Raw genomic sequence first — 10,842 nt, forward strand, 5'->3', positions numbered from 1 at the left:
ATTAAATCTTATGGAGCTAGTCCACACAGGTTTGCCCGGTTTTAATTGACTCACCACTATTGGACGACGTGATTGAATCCCCGTGATTAGTTAATATGCTCATAAGGTGACCTTGAATAAAACCATTGAGAAAAAAGTCCTATGTGGATAATACCAGGATCACCAAATTCACCGTGTAAACATAGATCCCCCCGTGTGTCAATTACTATGTCCCCTCAATTTTCATTTGTATACATATTCGGCTTTAATAAGATTAAAAAGTGGGAAAATTAAGGGAAATCTCTGTCATTCTTTTGTTTTGGCCAAAAAATCTCGTTATTGATATTTTGCTGCTTAGGCTGCGTTCTTATGAACGTAACTTAAATATGGGAATTTTGTTTATATTTAAATTTTTTTCGCATTTGTTAGTTTTGCGCTAAACTTTTGTGGGTTATTGATTCGTCTTGAAGAGACGAATCGGAAAAGTAAAATTTTTTCATTTTTATCCACATATTTTGAGAAATAATCATTTTTTAAATCAATTTAGTTTGACGCAAAACTAACAAATGCGAAAAAAAATTCAAATAAAGACAAAATTCTCAAATTTAAGTTAAGTTTAAATTAAGTTCATAAGAACGCAACCGTATTTGCACGAACTTTTGCCGAAGGGTCCTTGTCAAATTGTCAATACGTATGGTCACATCACCTTGCGAAAAAAAGAATAACACAATAATGAGGTCACATATTTGAGCTCTTTTTGGCCATAGCTATCAAATTACTCCTATAAAATTTTGAAAAATGCTAAAGAGGTAAATAGGTTTATTTTCTTTCACAAAATACAACAATCCCTTTTAGCACTTTTGGTGTATTAAGTAGAGTACTTAAGACATACACTTCTTCATAAAACTAGTACTCCGTACTTAAAAAGATTCTTTCTATTGAAACTACTATCAATTGATTTTTTCTCTTCACACACTCTGTGGGCGGCGTATCAAAATTTCAGTCGGCCAACCCCTCTTGAATCAACATGACTAATTAGAGGGTCCACGTGAATGTATTTGCAGGTGTGATGGTGAAACTTCAACCAAATATAATGAGTGAGGACTGAGAGGACCACCACATGGAAACACATGAAAGAAGTTTCCCATCCCAAGTGAGAACAAAACCTAGCCCAATTTGCTGTCCCCTTTGTTCTTTTCTCTCGGTTTTCCATTCTCTCTTGATCAAGAATTTAAGTGGGCCAATAGGCCCAATACCATGGTAGGGCCGGAATCCATATATGTTATGGTCCCAAACAAACATGCTTAATTTCTTTGAATTTTTAAGCGAACTTTTTTTTGGAAGCAACAAGTTTTCAGAAATACATTTTTCGCTTAAAAATTCAAAGAAATTACATCATTCGATAGGTATCAATGAGTTCTATCGATTTATGTAAGTTTTTGGAATTTTTGGTTGGAAAAGATGTGGAGTATTATTTTTTTGCAGGACCCGAGATGGACGCAAAAACCATCTGTACAGGGTTGCTATACAGCCTTTGCTGTACCTCAATCTTTACTGTATCCATATACAAAAATGCTAAGGACACATACATTTGTACACATATCTTGCACATACACTTTTATGGGTCCCACCAATATGATCCAAACCGCTCATTATTTTTAGAATAATGTTTTAAGAGTTTCTGTAAAAAATCAACTCAATAGGATATCAGTAAGGGCTTTTTCAAAAATCGCAGTGCGAATCAGACTGTTTCACCCTATGATTTCTGAAAAAGCTCTTACCGATATTCTCATATCCTATCGAGTTGATTTTTAACATGAACTCTTAAAAAATTATTTTAAAAATAATGAACGGTTCAGATCATAATGGTGGGACCCGAGGTGGGCTCCATAAAAATATATGTGCAAGATATGTGTAAAAGTGTATGTGCAAGTAGCATGTCTGGGCACAGCCGTTGAAAAATTATTTTCATTTTTTGGGCCTGCGATCCACAAATATGTGGACTCCAGGTTTATGGCTAAACCAGTCCAACCCCACTGGATTGATACAAGGGCCATTTGGATGAAAATGTTTTCCTTTCGGAAAGCGCTTAAGTCGTTTTTGGTTTTCAATTTATTCTACGCACTCAATCATTCATTTATTAATTCACAGCCTCCGCTAAGGCCCCAACCTTTTCGTTTTCAATATGTTTCCAATGTCCAAACACTCTAACTTCACAATCAAACCTTAATCACATAGAAAACCTCTATTTTGATGGTTTTGAGCGATGCTACATTTTTCCAAAAAATTCTTTTCCATTATCAACCAAACACCCCAAAACACAAACAGAAGATTTCTTTTTGGCAAAATTTTTTTTCATGAAAAACATTTCACGCCGAAAAATATTTTACTTTGAAACAAATGGAGCCTAAGAGAGAAGTAAAAAAGAAAGATGAAAAAATCTTGAAAATAGATACTTACTTTTTTTTTTATTCTTTATTTAGGCAAGGAAGAAAGTATATTAAAATAACTGAATGGTTCACATTAGAAAATTTTGGTGTACTTACCGAAATCGTTTACTATATAGAAACTCGTTGAGATGGTCAACTATGCTATGCTAACTATGACATTGATTGAATCTCGATTGATATAATGGTAGGACACATTTGTCGTGTACCTTTACAAAATAGATCGAAATTTAGTTTTTTTTTGAACAGGGGGATGAGACTGTTAGGTAACTCATTTTTATCCACAAATTTCCCTTTGTCCAATTTCATCATCAGAAGAAAAAAGAATCAAGCCCTGTGGCTGTTATCATAACCAATCTAAACCGTTCCTTGCCTTTGTCAGCACACGAAGCAAAATCATGGGGGAATAACAGACGCTAACAACCTAATACATCATTGACCCAACTAAATCCCTTTCCCCTTCCCATACCCATTGATGATCGATCCATATTTATAGGTATAACCCCTCTCCAGAAACTCAACACTATTCATTGGCCACCTCAAAACCCCACAAACATGCCAAATCTGAAGTGGGTTTTTGTGCTATGTATCTATATTTTCATCAATAATGTCTATGTAGGCAGCTGTAGCTCCAGTTTTTCTTCAGACCCAACTGCCCAGCATCTGTTGGATAGAGTTTCAGAGCTTCCTGGGCAAGCTTTCGATGTGAGTTTTGCACACTACTCTGGGTATGTCACTGTCAATGAGGAATTTGGGAGGGCTCTGTTCTATTGGTTTGTTGAGGCTGTTGATGAGCCTTCTTCTAAGCCTCTGGTTCTTTGGCTCAATGGAGGTGAATCTTTTCAATTGAGACTTTATTGTTCTTGCTTTGACTTTAATTTGCTTTGTGGCCCTGGTTCTAGATTTTCCTAAGTTGTATTAATTGCATGGTAGAATTATCAGTGGTCAATGATTTCTTATTATGATTTTGGCTCAATGGAGGTGAATCTTTCAATTAGAAACACAACTTTTTGTTCTTGCTTTTTAACTTCAATTTGCGATGTGGCTTTGGTTCTAGATTTTGCTAAGTTGCGTTAATTGGACATAGTGTTAGTCATAGGCTTCAGTTTCTTAAAAAGTTATGATTTTGAATCAATGGAGGTGAATCTTTCAATTGGAAACAGACCCTTTTGTTTCTGCTGTGAATTTGATTTGCTAAGTGGGTTTGGTTCTAGATTCTCCTAAGTTGTATTAATAGGATGGTTGTATTATCAGAGGGCATTAATTACTTGTAAAGTTCTGATTTTGGCTCAATGGAGGTGAGTCTTTCAAGTAGAAATATGTCCTTTTGTTCTTCTCTTTATTGTGTTGCTTTGATTGAAGTTCGCTTTGTGGGTGCTTTTATTTTTGGTTCTTAATTTGTGTCAGTTGTATTAACTGCATGGTAACAATTTTTCTTTTATAGCTAAGATTTGTGCTTGTATTCCTTTTCAGATGAGCACACTCTTGTTAATTTGTCTATGTGATACGTCACATATGTGGTACCATTCGCAATGATTTCTTAAAAATTTGTATACTAATTTTAAGAAATGATATTCACTTCCGGTGTCCATCCATCCCCCCATTTTCCTCTTTGCATACACCATTCCAACTTCATATTTGTCTGTGGATAAATATGTTTGCACGGTGTTGTGCATAAAAGATTACATTTTGTGCAGTAAGTTGAAGAAGATGATAATTGCTTCATCTGTCCTCCATCCCCCAGTTTACTCTATCTGTATATTTGCATACATGAATCCATCTTTATATCTGTCTATGGATTATGGGTAAGTATGCTTGTAAATGCTATTTTGGTAAAAGATTACATTTTCATCCTGTATTATGCAAGTTTATCTTTTTGTTCCAAGTGTACGTATGTGTATCTGGCTGTGCCAGCAAATACAGTGTTTTTTTTGGGATATAGTTCACACAATTTCATAAACTTGAATCTATTATGTCCACCTATAACTTCTTAGTATGTCTTTCATACCTTTATTGACCAGATGGGTGTTGGTTTAAATTTTTAGTCTTCTCTTCGCATTCCCGTTGACATTCAATCCGAGAGTACTTTTTTGTGAAAATAGTATGGTTTTCCTGTGCTGTTTCTTTAGGGCCTGGATGTTCATCAATTGCTTATGGGATGGCTGAAGAACTTGGACCTTTTCACATTGAGGAAGACGGGAAGACTCTTTATTTGAACCCTTATGCTTGGAACCAAGGTATGTGGGCTCCTACAATTTCTCATCCTCAAATATAACAAAACACAGCTGCATAAGTTCAGGATCTGTAGATTGAGCAATAGGTTGGTAAAGGAACTGTGTGCTAAATTCGTGTGCTGGAAGTTATCTTGCATCTTAATATTTCGCCCCTAAAATTTCATGAAGTGCATGTTTATAGTTCATTTTTGTTTTCTGTTCTGCTATTTTCCATAGGATTCTAATTTCTCTATCTCACTGGTGTCATTCGTTTGTTTCCGTTCATCTTCTTGGAACCTGAGTAGATCAGAGAATATAATGGGTGAGGAATTTATTCCAGAATGCGAGCTTTACATTTTAAACGTCACGCCTGAAGTATGGCTAAAGATACCGTGCTTTAGTTCTTCACTTCTTCCAGTGGAGTGGGACTTCATAATATTTGGCTCCCATAATTAAGCAACCACACTGTCTAATAGCTTTTGCTGTACCATTTTGCAGTTGCCAACGTTTTGTTTCTTGATTCTCCTGTTGGAGTTGGTTTTTCATATTCCAACACTTCTGCTGATTTGCTGACCAATGGAGATAAAAGGACCGGTAGCACTCTAGCCTTTTTATATGGCGTATTCCTACTTCCAGAAAGATATTTGTTTTGCTGTTGTTATGCACCTGAAAATTTACTACTTGTCATTTGGGTTGCAGCTTCGGATTCACTGACATTTCTGTTGAAGTGGCTTGAGCGTTTTCCCCAGTATAAAAGAAGGGACTTTTATATTGCTGGAGAGAGTTATGCAGGTACATGGTTTTTAAATCTAAAAGATACACTTTGCTAACAAATACACATAATATGTCTGCATGACATGGCTCTGAAGCTATCGTTTGTAGTTTCTTTGAACAGAAGCTATGATTTGTAGTTGAGCCAGCTATAAATGAATTGTGCTCTTCTATTTTTATCGGCAAAAGAAAATTCCATTAAGATAAAAAAAAAAAAAAAAGAGTTCAGTACAATACAAAAGGAAAAAAAAGCATAGAGAGAGCTTTAAAGAGTACACTCAACTCTCTGCTACTCGCAAAATCTCAGCCTACCCTTAGCCTCTCGATTTTTATTACGAATATAAAATAAAAGACATACACACAAAAAATAAGAACCTAGATGTTGTCAAGATGCCAACAAAATAACCCAGGGCAACTAAAATTCATCCATATCTACAAAAGTGCCTAAAATAACCCCAGTTCAACATCTCCCCAATATCCCCTCTTCCGATGACCATCACACTACACGATCACCGAACACGAAAAACCGGTATCTGCCGGTATCCTCCCTTGTAGCCGCCCTAAAAGACCTGCAGACGCTCTATCTCTGAGCACCACCCCTTCAGCCGCCTTTCAAGAAGAGAAAATAAAAGGAAAACGAAAATGAGAAAAAAAAGGGGGGTTTTCAATGATGAAGATTCACCAAAGCCAAAAGTGGTTTAACCTATCATTACGTATCTTTTTGGTTCATATACTCCTAGATTCTTGTTCCATTGGATCATGTTTTTCCTTTCCAGGACACTATGTTCCACAGCTAAGCCAAGCTATATCAAGGTACAACTCAGCAACAAATGAAAAAACAATAAACTTGAAGGGATACATGGTATGTGATGTTCTTAGAAGTTTTGCTTAAGTTGGTCCTTATGAAGCAAAGTTGACAAGAAAAAGGGATATGAAACGCAGGTCGGAAATGCTTTAACAGATGATTATCATGACCATTTGGGACTTTTCGAGTTTATGTGGGCAGCTGGCATGATTTCCGATGAGACATATAAGCAGTTGAATCTTTTATGTGATTCCCAGTCGTTTATACACTACTCTGGGCAGTGTGATGAGGCTCTGGATATGGCTTCTAAGGAACTTGGAGATATTGATCCATATAGTATCTTCACTCCTCCGTGCACTGCTAGTTCTAGCTTGACAAGTCAGCAAAAGAAGAGGTGGCGCGTAAGTATGGACACACGTAACATACCAATAGAATTAGTTAGAAGAATAACTCCCTCTTCCTATATATTGTGAATGAATATTTTCATGTTCGCAAGTTCTTCGATTTCCGAAAGTAATGTGGTTCCATTAAAATTTGGGCACCCCTTCCTGTTCTCAACTACTTCAAGTTTGATTTATATTGATTTCTTAGCAAAACATTTTGTCTAATTTTTCAACAACTTCTCCCCTGTAAATACTCCGGAAGCCTTGCACCGTATGTATAACATGTTCACAGTGGTGGAGGTACAGAAGCTGCTGAAATTTTAGTTACGCCTTGATGTATATATTATAAAACTCATCTTTATTTCTCCCTCTAAATTTGTAATTTCTCCCTTGTACTTCCTAAATACGATTTTGCTCTAAAGAAATGAAAGAAGTATAACAAATTTGAAATATGGTCCTGTTTATTTGGGTCCTTAGGTATGAGAACTCTATGAGGTCGACACTTAATCACATTCAATGCCTGTATGTAATTCCACATGAGCTAGCTCTATTTTAGTGGCACCATGGTTATTCAGTTTATGCGCACTCGTGGATATTAAAGTAAAGGATGACTTGAATAAACATTTTCCATACGCTAGAAGTTCAAATCTTTTTCCTAGAAGACAGTTTCTCTTTAGGCAACTAAGTTTTTAAAATCCTTCTTTGGATTGTTGATTTTATCTTCTATAGATGGTTGGTCATATTGGACGGACATACGATCCATGCACCGAGAAGCATTCAGTTGTCTACTTCAATCAACCTGAGGTTCAAAAGGCACTTCATGTTCACAGTGAAAATGCACCATCTAAATGGGATACCTGCAGGTAGATTTTCTTCATTATGTAAATTTCCGATCACATATAAGCTAGTTTTTTGGACAACATTATGTTGTCTGGTCACAATGCTTTTTCATGGCTCGATTAGTGATTACTACTTCCATTTAGTGGAGCAAAATGTTCATCTGCTAACAATATCTTATCAGTTCTAGTATGATCTTTATGATTTAGAACAAAGATCTATATCAAAGATGGATGAATAGAAACCACCTGTCTTGAGCAGACCATTAGAACTTAACATGTTTGGGAAGAACCATATACAAAACCCAACAATCTACCTAGATCCCATACGGTGATCTGCGGATTTTATTTTGATCCCACAAACAGATTATGTCCACAACGCTTATACAAAACCATATGCAAAACCCAACAATCTAACTAGCTCCCATACAGTAGGGATCTGCAGGTGTTATTTTTATCCAACAAACAGATTATGTCCACAACACTTATATTCTGTCCACAACTTTCATGTCCATTGCATGATATGTAAATTCATATTGTATCTGGTACTTATGAAGTACAAAATTCATTTCCTTTGGTGAGTCTACCTTTGCACAAAGTCCCGCACAAATCCAGTTATTTTCTAGTGCAAATGGAGAATTGTTGGTCATCCGGTGGCATAGCGTTGCAGTACTGTTCCGTAATTAATGAAGTCATACCGATCAAGTTGCACGCTGATGTATTTTTTATGTTTTTCTTATTCCTCAACATTATATCTGTTTTGCAGTGATGTGGTAAATCTTAACTGGAATGACTCTCCTACCTCAGTGCTCGACATCTACCGCGAGCTTATACAGTCAGGAGTTCGTATTTGGATATTCAGGTACTTTTCAACCTTGAACACAAACTTTCTATTCAGTAACTGAATGTATGCGTTTTCCCTTGTGTCTTGTAGTTGCATTTTGCTACTTGTTTTTATCATATTTGCTTGTTTATTAAAAGGATAACTGGTACTGAAGAAAGCACGCTCCAGAAAACCCAATTGAAATATGTTTCAAATAAACAAGCTGATCTCTGTGATGATTTGCGAAACCTCCAAAGATAGTTTTTTTGGATGTTCCTGTATTTCTCACTCGTTTTTTCATGCACAAATTGTAACATATGCTAAGTGTCAGAATTATCTATATCGGCTCCCACATCGGGAGTTTGGGTTTGGGTGTGTGTGTTTAAAGGGTTCACTTTACCTCTCCTTAGTCAGCAATTGCCTAGGTGAGTTGGTAGGTGAAATTACCTTCTTGACCTTCATCAAAAAAAACTAAGTCGTGCCTACCTGTTGTGGTGGTGACCGACCTCTGGTGTAGGCCCCTTGGGCCCGCCTGTCGTAGTGCTGCGATCCACGGCAAGGCTCTTTGGCCTGCGTCAGTTGGGCTGGCTCCCACATCGGGAATTTGGGTTTGGATGTGTGTGTTTAAAGGGTTCACTCTACCTCTCCCTAGTTAGCAATTGCTTAGGTGAGTTGGTAGGTGAAATTACCCTCTTGACCTTCATAAAAAAAAAAAAGAATTATCTATATCCTCCATGAGGATTGTTCTCACGTTGCTTTCAGTTAACAATAATGCTTGGGCGACCATATTTTGCTACCATGTCATGTGTTGTTCAAATATTAATAGAGTTATCATATTTGAGGCCTATTCAACTGTTGTGTTGATGCCAATCATGCCATAGGAGATGGTATCCAAAATGTGTTGCGTAAATGTAGTCATTGTAGTATTGCCCATCAGCTAATCTTGCAATAGAACCGTAGTCTGATTGTGTAGTTTGGTTGTAGAACTTTGGACCAAGAAGCAAGATATCTTCTTATTTATCTAAACATGGGAGTGGGAAAAGAATGAATTGAAAGAAACAAGAAGTTGAGCTACTTCGGTTGCATCTCTATTGAGTGCTCTAGAAATATTGGTTTAGACTTAAGGGACAGCATACAATTGGAAAATGTCTGTTCAAGTGGTTATAGGCAGGTTTATGACATGTTGGTGCAAGTACCATTCTTATTTCTTTTCTCTTTTTTGGACAGTGGCGATACAGATTCTGTAATTCCAGTTACATCTACCCGGTATAGTGTAAATGCTCTCAACCTTACTACTGTAGGCCCTTGGCACGCTTGGTACGATGACGGACAGGTACGGACATTCCCACATGAACTTTTTTTTTTTTTTCTTCTTTTCGAAGTCTAAAAGCCGGTAAAATAAAAATAAGAACTTGTTTGCTGGTTGAACATACGTGGTTCTGATTATTGCATATTATCATCTTCGTTACCAACCGCAACAACCTCCATTGTGCCTCATAATTTAAAAAATAGCACTGCGTCATTCTGGATGGGTTTGGGTTTAAAGTTTCTGGCTTTGAGTTTGAATTTCATTTTCTCTTGACGGTCGTGTTAAAGTGAAAATGTTGTGTTGAATCAGGTGGGAGGGTGGACACAGCAATATGAAGGGCTCACATTTGTGACAGTAAGGGGAGCAGGCCATGAAGTCCCCTTGCATAAACCCAAACAAGCCCTTACTTTGTTCAAATCCTTCTTAGCAGGAAACTCAATGCCAGCATTTGAGCAAGTCAGTGACTTTTGAGAACGTATTGTTTTCAAATAACTCAGGTGTCCGGGCCAATTTACGCGGATTCTTGAGAACTTACTTCCACCCATTAGCGTTTCTTTCCTGAATTGGAAGAAAGAAAGTTGTGGAAGTGTGGGATGCTGTAAAGGAGTGGCTTTGTATTTCCACTGACATCATTTGAACACCTGTAAAAACTTGATGTAGTTACCTGTCCACAAACGAAAATTTGTTTATCAGAAATAAAAGATTAAGGGGTGTTTGGCTCTAAACTGGTTCCTTGTGCAGAGTGTCTATTTCAATGGCATTGTTTTCTACTACAGTACGCATTCTGATTGACTTGCTCATTGCAACTGAGCTTTGAGATGACTGATGAGATATTGGCTCTTTTTCCGCATAGAAGTTACAGAGATAATTGATTTAAATCCGTACAAGCACCGAGAAAGAATATCGACTGGAATCAAATTAGGTAACATGAAATGAGGAAATCGATAGCCTCATTTGAATCGTATACAATTGGAATAAAATTTGAGCTTTTGCATACTTGAATATGCAAAATGTGAGGCCAAATTTGCAAAGATTGACGTCTTTTTGTGATCAAAGCTTCAGTGAAGTACATTTTCTAGAGAGAGAGAGAGATGGTGAGCGTGAATATGGGGGAATGGTGACGACGACCGGTGTTCGTTTAGCTGCATTGGACTGGTAGTTATCAGAAAATCGCATGTGGTAGACGCGAGCTTCGAATAAAACCAGGAAGGTTTTCAAAAACGACGCCGCTCGCACTCATTGATACTTCGCATTTTCAAACTGAGAAGTCCTTTGA

The 10,842-nt window shown here is 37.0% G+C and overlaps 1 protein-coding gene across 1 annotated transcript; it reads left to right on the top strand.

Annotated features, from left to right (window-relative positions):
- The first annotated feature begins 2,715 nt into the window (after positions 1–2,715).
- Positions 2,716–10,291, top strand: LOC131322207 (serine carboxypeptidase II-2). Its single transcript, XM_058353450.1, has 10 exons — positions 2,716–3,258; positions 4,556–4,663; positions 5,138–5,233; positions 5,339–5,431; positions 6,187–6,272; positions 6,353–6,616; positions 7,328–7,461; positions 8,201–8,296; positions 9,485–9,590; positions 9,876–10,291. Exons 1-10 carry the CDS (start codon positions 2,982–2,984, stop codon positions 10,035–10,037), a joined length of 1,422 nt encoding a protein of 473 aa, XP_058209433.1. The 5' UTR covers positions 2,716–2,981; the 3' UTR covers positions 10,038–10,291.
- Positions 10,292–10,842: the final 551 nt, after the last annotated feature.

Source organism: Rhododendron vialii, chromosome 1a, assembly GCF_030253575.1.
Source record: "Rhododendron vialii isolate Sample 1 chromosome 1a, ASM3025357v1".
Classification (NCBI taxonomy): domain Eukaryota; kingdom Viridiplantae; phylum Streptophyta; class Magnoliopsida; order Ericales; family Ericaceae; genus Rhododendron; species Rhododendron vialii.